Genomic DNA, 17,778 nt, shown 5'->3' with positions numbered 1-17,778 from the left:
TGTCTTTTTGGCTCGATGGCAGCATCCTGTTCATGGAGAATACCACTTGTGTTGCTACTGCATAGTAGCAGTGTGAAACAGCTAGCTTCATCTATTGTTCAAATTTTTGAGAGATTTTACCCTTCCGGGGTAATCTGAGGTAGACTGGGTACTTTTCAGGACTGAAAGTGGTGGCTTTGGGCCCATTCGTGTGTTTGTGCAATATACAATGAGCGCTGATATGATCAGGGTAACTATTACCCAACAGGGTAGCTTTGACGTGTAGCTCTCTCCTCTCTCCTCACCGTCCAAGGGTCCAAACACTCCTTTCAAGTGAAGCAGCCTTTCACTTGCCTTTCCCCCAACTTAGTCTGCTGCATTTGTTGCTCCCAATGTGGTCTCCTCTACATTGGAGAGACCAAACGCAAACTGGGCGACCATTTTGCAGAACACCTGCGGTCTGTCCGCAAGAATGACCCTAACCTCCCTGTCGCTTGCCATTTTAACACTTCACCCTGCTCTCTTGCCCACATGTCTGTCCTTGGCTTGATGCACTGTTCCAGTGAAGCTCAACCCAAACTGGAGGAACAGCACCTCATCTTCCTACTAGGTACTTTACAGCCTTCCAGACTGAATATTGAATTCAACAACTTTAGATCTTGAACTCCCTCCTCCATCCCCACCCCCTTTCCGTTTCTTCCCCCTCCCTTTAGTTTTTTCCAATAATTTATATAGATTTTTCTTTTCCCACCTATTTCCATTTTTAAATCTATACCTTTTATGCCCTGTTAGTCTTATTCCACCCTACCCCCACTAGCGCTGTATCTTGTGTGTCCTGCCATCCATTCTTAATTAGCACATTTGTTTAGATAATATCACCACCTTCAACACCTACTTTGTTCTCTTGTCTGTGACATTTTTGATTATCTGCTCCTATCACTGCTTGCCTGTCCCTACAACTACCCTCCCCCCCTCACTTCTCTCCCCCACCCTCCCACCTTACACTAACTTATATTTCACCCCTGTCCTAATTTTACTCAGTTTTGTTGAAGGGTCATGAGGACTCGAAACGTCAACGTTGCTCTTCTCCGCCGATGCTGCCAGACCTCTAAGTTTTTCCAGATAATTCTGTTTTTGTTTTGGATTTCCAGCATCCGCAGTTTTTTGTTTTTAGCTTTGGCGCGCATCAAACTTGCATGGTAAACAAATGGCTTGGGCCTTGTTTATGAGATTGTTGATAAAGCCAATCTAATAGTGCATGGAACTATAGGAACCTCAACGCATATATTGACCAGTGAAGGTGGACTTGCTGCAGACAGTAGTAGAGAACTTGCTGAATATTTGCAGTATTTTATGTCTTTATTTCAGATTTTCAGCAGTTGCTGTTTTACTCTTCTATGTGTAAGGTTTTTCTGTTTTTATATGATTGTAATGGCTGTTAAATCTTGTGCCTTTGATCCTTGGCTACACTTATGCACAAACATTACTGATAATTTCGTGACAGTAGGATTACCAAGAAAGTAATCTGTCGTTTAATGATGTGGAATTCTTTGGTTGTTAAACTTGATAGCTTGCTGGTCAAAATGTTCAACATTTTATGTTGTTAATTATCACCTTCAAAATGTGATATAAAAGAACAAAAGAACTCCGTCGCAAACAAAATTTTAAATACGTTATGCTAGCAGTTTGAGGCTGTTATCCCATTTGCTGATGTATTTTCGACACGCTTTCATCTTTTTTTACTTCACATAATGTTGCAAGCTATTTTTTAAAAATAAACAAATGCTATAGTGGAAACAGATTAATCATGAAACAGTAGGATAAGATCAAAAGGACTGAACAATCTTTGTCTAAATTTACCAGTCCTATCTACAACTTAAAATCTTTAGGTAAAATAATAATGTCCATGTCCTTTTACAGCTGGAATGAATGGTTAAAATTACCTGTAAAATATCCAGATTTACCACGAAACGCTCAAGTTGCTCTCACAATCTGGGATGTTTATGGACCTGGAAAAGCTGTCCCTATTGGTGGAACTACTGTTACCCTTTTTGGAAAGTATGGGTAAGATGAGCTTTCCACTAATGTGGCTTCAGCACTTGGTTAAAAGATGGTCTGAAATTTACTGCAATGGTTATGTGGGGAAAGGTAAAATGACCAGTTATTTTGTCTTGTTTATGTGAACTCCCAGTTCTCCTCAGAGAGATTCATAACTTTAAGTACTGTACTTTTCCATTGCTTCCTCCTTGTTAATGAAAAAAATCTTCAAATGATACACAGAGATCTCTTTGGAGCGCTATATTTCCATGTGCACTAATATAAAATTTCAATAAGTAAAATACTTAACTACCAAGTTTTATAAAAAGATGGCAGACAAAACAAATGAACTTCTGTTACAAGTTACAACTCGATGGGTTGAGTGGCCTCCTTTTGTTCTGTAAATGACTCTATGGTTCTTAAGTTCTAGATTAGAGTGAGATGGCTTGCAGAACATTTTAGATATACACATTATGTTAATTTTTGAATATAGCAATGAAAGATTTAGAATTAATACAGGTATTCATAGGTCGTCAAAATATTAAACAAATGCAATTCAAAGTTGGCAGTGGTGGGACTGTACATTATCCACTATTTAAAAAGAAAATTGAAATGTTACATTGGCTACAAGGAAATGATTTGCGGGAGATCTTTCAAAATGCATATTTCAGTATGAAACAATTTGTTACACTTGGTGAACAGCTTTGTGAAGGAACTCTGTAATCCAAAGCGAAGACATGACTCAATATCATGTGAGTTGTCATGTGAGTGACCTCCACTGCTTGACACTAAATTTATCTCTAACCTGTAGTATAGCTTGTTTGCTGCTGTGTATAGCTCAGACTTCATTGCATTTTAACTTTTCTGGATTTGCAGCAAATGCAGTTCAGATCAGCAATTTATTGTTCATGGGAACTTTATGTGCTCGTGAGTTTGGCAGTAACTTTGCAGCTTCAACACAAAATGAAATGTTCACGCTTTTCATATCTTTACCTTGGCACTTGGATTCGCCTGTCCTCAGATAAATATATGAATGAGGTTGTTCTTGAAGAAAACATTTTTTATAACTTGTTCTTCTTAAATTGAAGAAGAGTTAATGTTACATTCAGAATCGCATATGGATGAATACATGAATAGGACTAGTGTGGCAAATCCCTGCAAAAGAAAGAAGCAATAATATGGGATAAAATTAGTGAACATTTGGAGAGGTGTCAGCTTAATGGTAACAATCAGGACGTGAGTGAATTTTTTTTGAGAAAATATGAACATACATACAAATTAGGAGCAGAAGTAGACCTTTCAGTCTCTCAAGCCTGCTCCGCCATTCAATAAGATGATGGCTGATCTGTTTGTTTCGAATTCCATGTTCCCATCTACCCCTGCTAACCTTTGATGTCCTTGCCTAACAAGAATCTATCTAGCTTTAAAAAATATGGCAGAAAGTTCCAAAGTCACACAACCCCCTGGGAGAAAAAAAGGTCTCTTCATCTCTGTCCTGTAATTTTAAACCAGTGACCCCTAGTCCTGGACTTGCTCACAAGAGGAAACATCCTTTCCATGTCCACCTTGTCAAGACCATTCAAGATCTTTATATACTTCAATCAAGTCACCCCTTACGCTTATAAATTCCAGTAGAAGCAAGCCCAGCCTATCCAACCTATCCACATAGCCCATTCCAGGAATCGGTCTAGTAAACTTCCTTTGAACCATCTCCAATGCATTTATATCCTTCCTTAAATACGGAGAGCAAAACTGCACACAATATCTGAGATGTGGTCTCACTAATGCCCTTTATAATTGAAGCATCAATTCCTCATAGCATTCCATTAGCTGCCTTGATTACAAGCTGTACCTGTATGCTAACTTTTTTGCGATTCATGCACTAGAACACTTAGATCCCCCCTGCACCTCGAAATTCTGCTGTCATTTTTTGTTTATGTATACTACCTTTGTGTCATCTACAAATTTAGCTACCATGCCTTCGCTCATCTCATCTAAGTCATTGAAGTAAATTGTAAAATGTTGAGGCCCAGCACAGTCTCCTGCGGGACTCCACAAGTCACATCCTGCCAATCAGACAAAGACCCATTTATGCATACTCTGTTTTCTGAAGCCAGACAATCTTCTGTCTAGGCTGATATGTTATACCCTACACTGTAAGCTTTAATTTTCCGTAATAACCTTTGATGTGGCACCTTATCCAATGCCTTCTGGAAATTTAAGAAAGTACACCTACAGGCTCCCCTTTCTCCATAGCACATGTTACTCCTTCATATTTAATCAATTTATTAGAGTTCTTTGATTTCCCTTTCACAAAATCATGCTGACTCATCCTGATTACGTGTTTTTCTAAGTGCCCAGCTACAACCTCTTAATGATCAACTCCAGCACCTTCTCCATGACAGACGTCAAGCTAACTGGTCTATAGTTTCCTGTTTTCTGCCTCCCTCCCTTCTTGAATATTTACTACTTTCCAGTTTGATAGAACCTTTCCAAAATCCAGGGAATTTTGGAAAATTAGCACCAATGCATCTGCTACCTCATTACCCACCTATTTGAAGACCCTAAGATGAAGCCCCTCTGGGGCCTGAGACTTGAGTCCACACCTCTATCATTTTCCTCAGTACCGCTTCCCGAGTGATTGTAATTTCACCAATTTTTCTCTCCCTTCCACTTCCTGATTTATAGCTATTACTGCATTATTTTTTTATACCCCCTATGACTTTTCATGTGTCCCCAAACGCTTTAAAAAAAAAAAAATTGTTTTAGGAAAATGAAAGCACATATTATTAGATGTAAAAGTCAATGTTTTTATGATTGGTGGGTTGTGGGTAGTGGTACCCTCTGGGGTTCAGAGCTGAGAGCTCCCATTTATATGTCCAAATCACTTTTTATTGTAGTTTGTTGATAGCAATTTAGGGATGGTCAGTTGACGAAGAAGAGCAGATCGGATAGTGAAATGGGTGGCAGGTGCAATTCAATGCTGAGAAATGTGAAGTACATTGGGGTTGGTAGGCAAAAAATATTAAAAGGAAGTATACCTTAAATAGTAAGGCGCTTAACAAGAGTGGAGGAATGAGATGCTGAGGGGGAGCAGGGCTGGAGAGAATGGAGTCGGGTAAACTGATATTTTTTTCTGGCTAGTGCGTTCCTTGTATTATCTGGTACAAAGACATGATAAATTTGGGCACTTAACTGTAGGAAGGAAATTTAAGTCATAAAGTGAATCCATATAAACTATCAACTGAAAATTCCCTAAGGTACTGGAAAAATTAGAAGTTATAGTTGTAATGAAAATCTCAATATTGTGGTATTTTTCCCACTGTAACTTGGGAGGTTAAAGGGGGAATATCATAGATTTTAAAAATTAGTAAGTTTAGAGGAAACAAAGAATTGATTATTTCTGCTTGTGGGTGATTTTGTAGAACAAATAATTAACATTTTCTTTAAAATTCTGACTAATTCTCTGATCAGGTGCTTGCAGACAGCACAAGTCAGGAAATTGTGGTCCTACAGCCTGTGATTTTCCATCCACGAAAGTTAATCGTGGGATCAACCCATTTTTGACTTGTTCCAAAAATACTTTGTGCTGTGTAAAGAAAGTAGCCGAAAGGAAATTTTAAGTTTCCACTCTGTTCTATTTGTCAGAAATTGTTGACTTGTGACTTTGCAGTTAGAGAGTTATTCAGTTTCTTACTTTTTGGATATTGAAGTCATCATATTTATTCCCTGTAACTAACAGTTTTTAGTTGCATTTTCGTTGCTTATGTTGATAATTTACGATTTCTCCTTTTGTTTTGTTGTTCTCCTTTTGTAACCGGCTACTTAATTGATTCATTCAGGATTTCTCGTGACCATCAATGGTTGTCTTTGTGAATTTGATAATCAGACGTTCTTGTTTTGTTTGATGTGTGGTTTATGTGCTATGGATGACCAACTAATTCAATTAAATTTGCCAGTAATATACTTCCTCTTATGCTCTTAATTTTCAGCATGTTTCGACAGGGCATGCATGACTTGAAAGTTTGGCCAAATGTGGAAGCAGATGGGTCTGAGCCTACTAAAACAGCAGGCAGGACAAGCAGCAATGTATCTGAAGATCAGATGAGCCGTCTAGCCAAGGTAGGATTATTGCACAACTTAAACGTGGGTATATTGCATTCATAGGTAAAGAAGTAAATTTTTAAAAATTACTTCTTGTCCAGCTGAAAGGATTTTGACTCCGTTATGTTTCCTCCTGCTCTTGAAAATTTAGCAGAAAGTCGTTCTATGGGATAAAAGCAATTTTATGTTTTGCATATTGCAAACATTTTCTAATATACTTGGTTATTTGAAAATTATACATTTTCCTGTATGATTTTTAAAAGGAGGATGTTTATCAACTTTATTTTTATTTAATAATTGAAATAAGCAAAAACTGTGCCTAAATCAGCCGGGAATGTTTGAAGTGGCCCCATGAGCTTTTAGTTGACATTGGACCTCTTCACTTTACCTTTGTGGACCTCAAAAAAATTGACTAATGTGGAAACGTTCTTTGAGAAAGATAATGATTATTAATCAAAACTTCAAGTTTACAGATGCAGAAATAGATTGAACATAATGGAAAAGTGCGAAAAGGCAAAAATGTAATGCAGTTCATGAAAAGAAAGTTGAAAGTAGTAAAAATTAAATTAAGAAAGGGAATGGGATTGAGGAGGTTTTTCTGACCTGTATTTTACCAAGAAAACACTGTGTTTGGAGCAGGATGCAGAGTAGGAGAGGCTGGAGAGATTTAGAAAATGTAGTTTGCAATTACTTTCATAAAGCAAATGGTGCTTAGACTTTCATGTTGATCTCTGTGATCAGGTGGCAACTTCATACTTGTTGCAAAATAAATTTGAATGTTAAAATGGAGCACAGTTTGTTCATGCATCATCTGCAGAAACAGGGCTTGGGACTCTATATAGCCAAGATCTCCTAACATGCACTTAGTAGACACACCAACCTGGAGCTCTGATCACTGATTAGTTATATTGCTGGAAGAGAAGGACTAGGTATTTGACTGTGAGATATTTCTCAAGGAGCCTGAGCTCAATCATGGCTTTTTAGCTGTGGAATTAAGACCTGCTACTTAACGCCACGTGACCTATCCTCACACTCCAATGCCTCCATGACCTCAACCAATGTTATCTCTAGCTTTAGCCTTTTGTTCATATTCATGCTGCTATTCTCCATAATCTCTTTCCTAAACTTTCAATTTCTCTTTCCACTTTTAAAACCTATCTTGACCCATTATTTTATTGCCTTGAATCTTGGCTTGGCAGTTGTTCCTTTTATTCTTGTCTTATCATCTGGTTTACTTTTTCTCATTGCTGATTCCTCCTCCCCCGGAAAGTGCTTTGGGATGTTTTGTACATTCATTTTAAAACTGCAGAACAAAATACTTTAAACTTACCCAATGGATAAGAGAGCTGGTGATGCATAGCAGCTTTATTTTGGAGCACCAGGGATAGGAGTATGCCAAATTTGTTTAATGTCAATCCCATCTGGGCCACTATACAGAAGCTATCTTTGGAGGCCAGCCCTAGTGTAGGAATATAACCCCAGTTTGCTTTTGTGTGGTTTTATAAATTGCAGCATTGGTCAGGAATCTCAAACATATGTAGTGAAAACACCAGAATCACAGAATCTTAGCGCAGAAGAGGCCCTCCGGCCCATCGAGTCTGCACCGATACATGAGGAACACCTGACCTACCTACCTAATCCCATATACCAGCACTTGACCTATAGCCTTGAATGTTATGACATGCCAAGTTCTCATCCAGGTACATTTTAGAGGATGTGAGGCAATCCACCTCCACCACCCTCCCAGGCACTGCATTCCAGACCGTCACCGCCCTCTGGGTAAAAACGTTTTTCCTCACATCCCCCCCTAAACCTCCTGCCCCTCATCTTGAACTTATGCCCCCTTGTGACTGACCCTTCAACTTAAGGGGAACAGCTGCTCCCTATCCACTCTGTCCATGCCCCTCATAATCTTGTACACCTCGATCAGGTTACCCCTCAGTCTTCTCTGCTCCAACAAAAACAATCCAAGTCTACCAACCTCTCTTTATAACTTAAATGTTTCATTCCTGGCAACATCCTGGTGAATCTCCTCTGTACCCTCTCCAGTACAATCACATCCTTCCTACAATGTGGCGACCAGAGCTGCGCACACAACTCCAGCTGTGGCCTCAACCAAGGTTCCATACAACTCCAACTTGACCTCCCTACTTTTGTAATCTATGCTTTGATTGATAAAGGCAAGTGTTGAATATGCCTTTTTCACCTCCCCAATGACATGCCCCTCCACCTTCAGAGATCTATGGACACACACCAAGGTCCCTTTGTTCCTCAGAACTTCCTGGTGTCTTGCCGTTCATTGAATACTTCCTTGTCAAATTACTCCTTCCAAAGTGTATTACCTCACACTTTTCAGGATTAAATTCCATCTGCCACTTATCTGCCCATTCCCATCTATATCTTCCTGTAGGCCAAGACACTCAACTTCACTGTTAACCACCAAGCCAATCTTTGTGTCATCCGCTAACTTACTAACCTTACCCCCCACATAGTCATCGATGCTGTTTATGTAAATGACGAATAATAGAGGACCCAGCACAGATCCCTGTGGTATGCCACTGGACACTGGCTTCCAGTCACTAAAGCATCCTTCTGTCATCACCCTCTGTCTCCTTTAAGCCAATTTTGAATCCACCTTATCAAATTAGCCTGTTTTCCATGTGCATTTGCCTTCTTTATAAGTCTCCCACGTGGGACCTTGTCAAAGGCTTTGCTGAAATCCATATAAACTACATCAACTGCATTACCCTCATCTACACACCTGGTCAGCACCCCAAAAAAATTCAATCAAATTTGTTAGGCATGACCTCCCTCTGACAAAGCCATGCTGACTATCCCTGATCAAATCTTGCTTCTCCACGTGGAGATAGATACCCTCCTTCAGAATTTTCACCAATAGTTTCCCTACCACTGACGTGAGACTCACTGGCCTGTAGTTCCCTGGCTTATCTCTACAAACTTTCTTAAATAGTGGAACCACATTAGCTGTTCTCCAGTCCTCTGGCACCTCCCCCGTAGCCAGAGAGGGAGTTGGGTCAGAGCCCCTGCGATCTCTTCCCTTGCCTCTCTTAGCAGTCCGGGACACAAATCATCTGTACCTGGAGATTTGTCCACCTTTAAGCCTGCCAACACCTTGTCAGTCGCTATATCAATTTGCTCAAGAACCTCGCAGTGTCCCTCCCCGAGTTCGATACCTTCATCCTCATTCTCTTGTGAGAAGACGGATGTGAAATATTCATTCAACACTCTACTGATGTCCTCTGGCTCCACCCATAGATTGCCCCCTTGGTCCCTTATGGGCCCTACTCTTTCCTTGGTTATCCTCTTCCCATTGATATACTTATAGAATATCTTGGGATTTTCCCTACTTTTACCAGCCAGAGCTTTCTCATATCCCCTCTTTGCTCTCCTAATTGCTTTCTTAATCTCCACCCTGCACTTTCTGTACTCCATTAATGCCTCTGCTGATTTGCTTCCCTTGTACCTGCTAAAAGCCTCTCTTTTCCTTCTCATCGTATCCTGAATATCTTTGGTCATCCATGGTTCTCTGGGCTTGTTACTCCTCCTTATCACCCTAAAGGGAACATGTTGAGCCTGTACCCTCCCAATTTCCTTTTTTGAATGCCCCCTCACTGCTCATCTATAGATTTCCCCACAATCAGCTGTTCCCAGTCTACCTTGGCCAGATCCTGCATTATTTTACTAAAACCCACTCTCCCCCAATCCAAAACATTTTTTGCAACTTGTCTATTTCTTTGTCCATAACAAGTATTGTTGTTGACATCTTTTGATGATCTGCTTCTATCACTGCTTGTTTGTCCCTACAACCACACCCCCCCCCCACCTCTCTCTCTCTCTCTCTCTCTCTCTCTCTCTCTCTCTCTCCGCCCCCCACACACACACCTTAAACCAGCTTATATTTCAACTCTTTCTTGGATTCGAACTCAAGTTCTGTCGAAGGGTCATGAGGACTCGAAACGTCAACTCTTTTCTTCTCCGCTGATGCTGCCAGACCTGCTGAGTTTTTCCAGGTAATTCTGTTTTTGTTTTTGATTTGGATTTCCAGCATCTGCAGTTTTTTTGTTTTTAAATTGTACCATGTTGGTCGTTATCACTGAAATGCTGGCCCATCACCACCTCAGCCACCTGTCCGGCTTCATTCCCCAGAATTAGATCCAGCACTGCGCCATCTCTTGTTGGACCCTCTACATATTGCCCTAAACAGTTCTCCTGTACACATTTCAAGAAATCCACTCCATCCAAGCCCTTAACACCATGTCTATCCCAATTAATGTTGGGAAAGTTGAAATCACCTAATATAATTACCCTATTATTATTTTTACACACCTCCACAAATAGTGCACATATTTGCTCCTCAATTTCCCGCTGACTACCTGGGGGTCTATAATAAATACCTAACTATGTAACTGCCCCTTTTTTATTCCTAAGCACTACTCACAAAGCTTCATACAATTCCTCCTCCAAGATATTATCTCTCCTTATTGCGGTAACTGACTCCTTAACTAATAATGCAATGCCTCTTTCTCTTTTACCCCCTCCCCTGTCTCGCCTGAAGATTCTATATCCTGGAATATTGAGCTGCCAATCCTGCTCCTCCTTCAATCAAGTCTCAATGATGGCTACTATCATAATTCTACGTGTCAATCCTCACCCTTAACTCATCCGTTTTACTTGTCACACTCCTGGCATTAAAATAGAGGCCATCCAGCCTTGCCTTACTCCCTTGAAACTTAATGCAGCTGTACTCCCTCTGACTTGATTGTTTTACTGTATGTGTCCCTATTCTGCTAACATTCTGTGTCCCCTCCCCCTGCCAAATTGTTTTAAACTCCTCTCAACAGCACTAGCAAACCTGCCCGCAAGGATGTTAGTCCCGCTCTGGTTCAGATGTAGACCGTCCCGCTTGTACAGGTCACACCTTCCCCAGAAACAGTCCCAGTGATCCAGGAAACTAAAACCCTCCCTTCTGCACCAACTCTTAAGCCACATATTTATCTGCGCTATTCTCCTATTTCTGAGCTCGCTAGCATGTGGCACTGGGAGTAATCCAGAGATTACAACCTGAGAGGTCTTGCTTTTTAGTCTACTGCCTAACTCCCTGAATTCTTGATCTTTAGCTCTTTCGACCTATGTCATTAGTACCAACATGTACCATGACCTCTGCCTTATCACTCTCCCCCTTCAGGATACCCTGCAGCCATTCAGTCACATCCCGGACCCTGGCACCGGGGAGGCAACACACCATCCTGGAGTCACATTGACGGCTACAGTAGCGCTAATCTGTTCCCCTGACTATAGAATCCCCTATTTCTATTGCTCTTCCTCTCCTCCTGTGCAGACTGGCTGCTTGTGGTGCCAGAAGCTTGGCTCTGTCTGCACTCCCTGGAGGAACCAGCACCCTCACCAGCCTCCAAAATGGAATACCAATTTGTGAGTGGGACCTCAGGGGACTTCTGAACTACCTGCCTGATTCTCTTGGACTGCCTGGTGGTCACCCATTCCCTTCCTTCCTCAAGTCCCTTCATCTGCAGTGTGCCCACCTCTCTAAACGTGCTTTCCATGATGACCTCAGACTCGCAGATGCTCCACAGTGTCCCCAGCCACCGTTCCAGCTCTGAAATCAAGCTTCCAGGAGTTGCAGTTGGACACATTTCCTGCACACATGCTGGTCCCGGGCACTGGAAATGTTCCCGGCTTCCCACATGGAGCACGAGGAGCACACCATGGCTTTGAGCTCTCCTGCCATAACTTATCCCTTTAAATTAAACCTTTTAAATCAATTACCCTAGGGCCCTTCTTTCCTGATCCTCGTTTCTACAGAATATACAAACTATACATACAAACAAGGGTGAGGAATAAAATCAAGGGCATCAGAGAATAGTGGTGAATGTTTTTTTGGACTGGAGGAAGCAGTGATGTGCCCCAGTGGGTGGTAGTAACCACTGCTTTTCTTGGTCTGTGTTAATGACTTGTACTTCAGTGTCTAGGGCATAAAATCAAAATTTGCAGATGATTCAAAGTTTGGAAGTATTGTGAATAGCAAAAGGATATTGATAGGCTGGTGGAATGGGCTGACAGTGGCAGATGAAATTTAATGCAGAAAGTGTGAAGTGGTACATTTTGGTAGGATGAGCACATAGGGACATAGAAAATAGGCCATTCAGCCGTTCCAGCCTGCTCTGCCATTCACTACGATCATGGCTGATCCTCTAGCTCAACATCATACTCTTGCACTCTCCCCATACCCCAAGATGCCTTTAGTGTCTAGAAATCTATCTATTTTCTTTTTAAATATGTTCAGTGACTTGGCCTCCATAGCCTTCTGTGGTAGAGAATTCCACAGGTTTACCACCTTTTGAGTGAAGAAGTTTCTCCTCATCTCGGTCCTAAATGGCCTACATCGTATCTTGAGACTGTGACCCCTTCTTCTAGAAGCCCCAGCCAGAGGAAATATCATCCCTGCATCCAGTCTGTCCAGCCATGTCAGAATTTTATGTTTCAATGAGATACCCCCTCATTCTTCGAAACTCCAGTGAATATAGTGTTTGTCGGTCCAATCTCTCTTCATACGACAATCCTGCCATCCCAGGACCATGAGGCAATATAAAATAAAGTACTGAATTGTAAAGGAGCTGAAGTGTTGCGATCCCAGTTGAGGTTAATACTGGATAAGTCAGATCCCAGACTGAAATCTGGCCTGATAGATCCTAGCTTTTTTAGAAACAATGGAGGTAAGTTACTGAAGAAATTCACAGGAATCTGCTGAAGAATGTTTAACAAAGAATAAAACATTTATTAAACAAGAAAAACTGAACGCTATTGCACCAGACAAAAATGTTGGCAAGTTCTGAACATAAGTCAATGATTCAAATATTCAATATTCCTTCACCCTAGCTGCATCTTTACAAACACGTATAAATTCGGAAAGATAAAACAGTTTATCATATCTATCTTATATTCTGATATTCAGGTTAAGTATATGGTGTATGTGAACCAACTGGTGAACCAGCTGTCGTCAGATGCACCACACTCCAATGTAAATGACAGATGCGACCAAAGCAGATTCTCTGGAATTCTCAACAACCCACCCAGAAACTTATCACACCGTGAGCCAACCGGTCTCACTGAAACTCTGGCTTTCTCATGAGGGTTTCTAATCTCCACGTTTGAAGAATTTGCCTTAGAATTCTCTCCAAACGTCACTCCTACCCTGACGGCTTCAATAAGTATACAGGGTTTCATTTGTATAAAAGGAAGGAAGTTATGGCGAATGTTTATAAAATTCTGGTTGAGCCTCTTATGGAGTTTTGTGTTCAATTCTGGGATTCACACTTTAGGAAGGTATAGCTGAAAAAAGTGAGATGTCGAATTTGAGCAACAGGTGAAGCTAGTTGTTTCACACTGCTACTGTGCAGTAACAGCACGAGTGATATTCACCACAAGCAGGATGCTGCTGTCAAGCAAAAAGATATTCTGTCTATTACACAAATGTGGTATATGAATTTCAGTGCCAGTGTGATGCTAGGTATGTAGGCCATACGCCCCAAAGACTGGTGGATCACATCAAACAGCATGTCATTCTGCTGTTTGCAACTGGCAAAATAAAGACTGTACCCAACCAGCCTGTGCTTGCAAAACTCAAAACAGTATCTAACATTAGATGTGATTCTGTGATTGGACAACATTTGCTAAGTAATTGTCAGTGTATTAAGAATTATGCTGACAACCAATTTAAGATTGTCAGTCGGGCTTGCAGTGTGGCACATTTGTGTATACTGGAAGCTACATATATTAATACACAAGGCCCTGTTCTTTGCAGACAGAAAGAACATGTACACACATTGCACCTGTTTGAGCTAACTAAAATAAGTGACAGCCATTTGCTGACTCGTTCCTCAAGGCAATGCCTTGACCAATCAGGGTCAAGCTGTCTGGTTTAAATTTCAAACAATGCTTGGCAGTAACCATCACTGGTGCATTCTCCATGGCAATGCCTCTACCAATTAGAGTCCACTTTCCAACCAGTCTTTACTCTCTTCACATATAGTATTAATTGTTGTTTTCCCCTTATATTGGTATTCTTGTGAAGTGTCCTGATGAGTGCCAGACAAAAAGATTAGATATGTCTCTTTCTTTTTCAGCAATACTCAAGTTCTGTATTACCAAACGACTACTCTAGGAAGGATACGAAGGGTTTAGAGAGGGTGCCAAAAAGATTTATGAGAATGACTCAGGAATGAGGGACTTCAGTTATGTGGACAGATTGAAGAAATTGCATTCTAATGCTCTAAATTCTTTAGAGAAGAGAAGGTTGAAAGGAGATTTAACAGAGGTGTTTGATATCATGTGGGATCAAGAGAGAGTAGGATGGCGTAAGCATTGGAAAATGAGAGGACCCGATTTAAGGTGAACGTACGAAGTAGGAGCAGGAGTAGGAAGTCTTGCTATCTGTTTTTTGTATTTCTACCAACTTCCTCTTGTACTCTGATTTCTCCCTCCTTAATATTTTAGTCATTCTTTGCTGTTCTTTATAAGACGTGGGAGCAGAAGTAAGCTATTTGGCCCTTTGAGTCTTTATATTCTGTCCTAGCTTCTGACCTGCCACTTGTCTTTGTGGAATTACACACTTTTTCTTTCAATTTTTATCTTTAATTTCTTTAGTTAGCCACAGATGGTGTGTCCTTTGCTTAGAGTCTTTCTTTCTCACTGGAATCATTTTGAGTATTCTGAAACATCTCCTTAACTGTTTGTCACTGCATCTCTACTGTCCTATCCCTTAACCTAATTTGCTAGTTCGCTTTAGCCAGCTCTATCTTTGTGCCCTCATAATTGCCCTTATTTAAGTTTAAAACACTAGTCTTAGATTCACTCTCCCCTCCCTCAACCTGAATGTGAAATTCAATCATATTATGATTACTGCTACCTTTTGGCACCTTCACTAGTTATTAATTAGTCCTGTCTCGTTACATATTACCAGATCTAGCATAGCCTGCTCTTTGGTGCTAAAATGTGCTGCTCTAAGAAACTGTCCAGAAGACACTATGAACTAATCAGCCAAGCTCCTTTGCCAATCTGATTTGTGCAATCTATATATAGATTAAAATCACCCATGATTATCACTGTACCTTTCTCACAAGCCCCCATTATTTCTTCCTGTATACCCCATTACTGTTAGGGGGCCTATAAACCACTCCCGCAAGTGACTTCTTACCTTTACTATTACTCACCTTCTACCCAAACTGATTCTACAGCTTGACCTCCAGAGCTAAGATCATCTCCCTCTCAAACAAGAATTCACCAAGGCTCCTTAGCACAGTCCAAACCCACAACCACCACTATCTAGAAGGACAAGAGCAGCAGATAAATGAGATAGATACCTGGAAGACCTCCTCCAAGTCACTCACCCCACTGACTTGGAAATATATCACTGTTCCTTCACTGTCACTGGGTCAAAATCCTTGAACTCCCTTCATAACAGCATTGTGAGTTTACCTACACCACATGGACTGCAGCGGTTCAAGAAGGCAGCTCACCACCAACTTCTCAAGGGCAACTAGGAATGGCCCAGCCAGCGAAGCTCACATCCTGTGAATGAATTTTTAAAAATTACTTCAATTTGTGCTGTCAGTTCATCCGTTTTGGCACAAATGCTATGTGCATTCCAATACAGAGCCTTTAGTTCTGGCTTTTTACATTTTTTTTGTAACCTCTAGCCTTATCTGTTGGTGCACCCTTAGGTTTGTACACTCTCCATTCCTGTCATGCTCTGATCATCTCTTCCCTTACTTTATTATATGTTGGCAAACTTAATCCCTTGCCCCCCCACTATTTAGTTTAAAAGTCTACTGCCCTAGTTATGCGACTCACCAGAGCACTGGCCTGAGCACAGTTCAGATGTTGACTGTCCCAGCAGTACAGCTCCCACTTTCCCCAGTACTAATGCCAGTGCCTCAAGAATCAAAATCCACTTTTCCCCTACCAATCTTTGAGCCAAGCATTCAACTCTCTAGGCTGACTTACCCTATGCCAATTTGCTCGTGGCTGAGGTAGTAATCTAGAGATTGTTACCATTTGAGGTTCTGCTTTTTAATTCAGCTCCTAGCTGCTCAGATTCACTCAGCAGAACATCCTTCCTAGTTCTACCTATGTCATTGGTACCCATATGGACCAGAACCACTGGATTCTCCCCCTCCCATTGCAAGTTTCTCTACAGCCTAGAGATGATGTCCTGAACTCTAGCACCGGGCAGGCAACACAGCCATCTGGACTCCAACCTTTTGGCTGCAGAGAACTGTGTCTATCCCCCTGACTATACTGTCTTTAACTACCACTACATTTCTGTTAGCTCCAGCCAACCTCCAACCACTTGAATGGCTTCCTGTACCATCGTGCCATGGTTAGTTTGCTCATCCACCTTGCGGCCAACACTTTCATCCATACAGCCTGCAAGAGCTTCGAACCTGTTGGACAATTGCAAGGGCTGAGACTTCTACCTTCTGGGTCCCCATACCTGCCTCACTCGCAGTCACACCTTCCTGTCCCTGACCACTGACCAAACCAGAAGACCCTGTCCTAAAGGATGTGACTGCCCCTTGATAGTCTGATTGGTTTTTTTGGCAATGGTGACATGAGGAAAAAGTTTTTTTATGCAGCAAGTGGTTAGGATCTGAAAAACACTGTCTGAGTGTGTAGTGGAGGCAGATACAATTGAGGCTTTCAAAAATAGAATTGGATAAGCGCCTAAAGGGAGAAAATTTTCAGGGCTACGAGGGAGTGGAACTAGCTGAGCTACTCTTGCAAGGAACTGCTCGGACATGACGAGCATAATGACGACCTGTGCTGTAACCATTCTTCTATTCTATGAAATTCAGTAGCAATTGAGAATTATACAGGGGATGGTGAAAGCCCAATAAAAGAAAAGTTCTTCTGTAAAGCAATTGTTTTTGAAGCTTTCTCCTGTTGTTGGGGGTATTCAGACAAGGAATTTAGTTTATACATTTTTTTGTGGAAGAAAAATTGTGTTGTATCTAATTGACTTAAAGTCCTGCGTAAAATAATCTGGATTTACAGCAGTGCTTGGTCGAAAACGTTAGTCATTTAGCACAAAAATTGAGCACTGCAGGTAAAGGTGGTACTTAAAGTGAAGCACAAGAATTTAAATGATCTTTTGAGTGACCTGCTGCAGTATCTCTTTGGTTGTAATGATTGAAAATTTCTTCCATTGGTGTCTTCAACCAAATGAAATTTTATTGGCAGTTGAAGAGTTTCCTGCAAATATACTTAAGTAGGCTGCCCCTTCTCCTTTCTGCTGAATTCTCAGACTGACACAAAATATTGCTGAGTTTGGAATACCTGTCTCCATAATGCAACATAATGAGGCAAGTAAGTTATGCTAAATCTTTATAACTTGCTGGCATATTATGTCCTATTCTGGGCATCACTTTTCAGAATGATATCAAGGCTTTGGAGAAGGTGCAGAATGATAACAGAGACCTTTAGTTATATGGGAAGACCAGAGAAGCTTGGATTGCTCTTTTGCGCATAGAAGGTTGGGATCAGCTAAGAGCTACCTCGTTAAAGAGGCAGGCTCAACAAGAAAATAGGATGGTCTTAGTTTTGGGGATTTAATATATGTTT

At 41.1% G+C, this 17,778-nt stretch overlaps 1 protein-coding gene across 3 annotated transcripts in view; it reads left to right on the top strand.

The window, feature by feature from the left end:
• Positions 1-17,778, top strand: part of pik3c3 (phosphatidylinositol 3-kinase, catalytic subunit type 3) — a 125,219-nt gene that overhangs the window by 7,254 nt on the left and 100,187 nt on the right. The window contains exons 3-4 of one of the 3 annotated variants that reach the window (XM_041196583.1): positions 1,900-2,043; positions 6,009-6,138. In XM_041196583.1, coding sequence (XP_041052517.1) covers positions 1,900-2,043; positions 6,009-6,138 — 274 coding nt within the window. Of the gene's footprint in view, positions 1-1,899; positions 2,128-6,008; positions 6,139-17,778 lie in introns of those variants that run through there. The other 2 variants (XM_041196600.1, XM_041196592.1) reach the window with 2 other exon arrangements.

This window comes from Carcharodon carcharias, chromosome 1 (assembly GCF_017639515.1).
Source record: "Carcharodon carcharias isolate sCarCar2 chromosome 1, sCarCar2.pri, whole genome shotgun sequence".
Lineage (NCBI taxonomy): Eukaryota > Metazoa > Chordata > Chondrichthyes > Lamniformes > Lamnidae > Carcharodon > Carcharodon carcharias.
The sequence above is the reverse complement of the archived record's forward strand: the minus strand, read 5'-3'. Positions and strand labels throughout refer to the sequence as shown.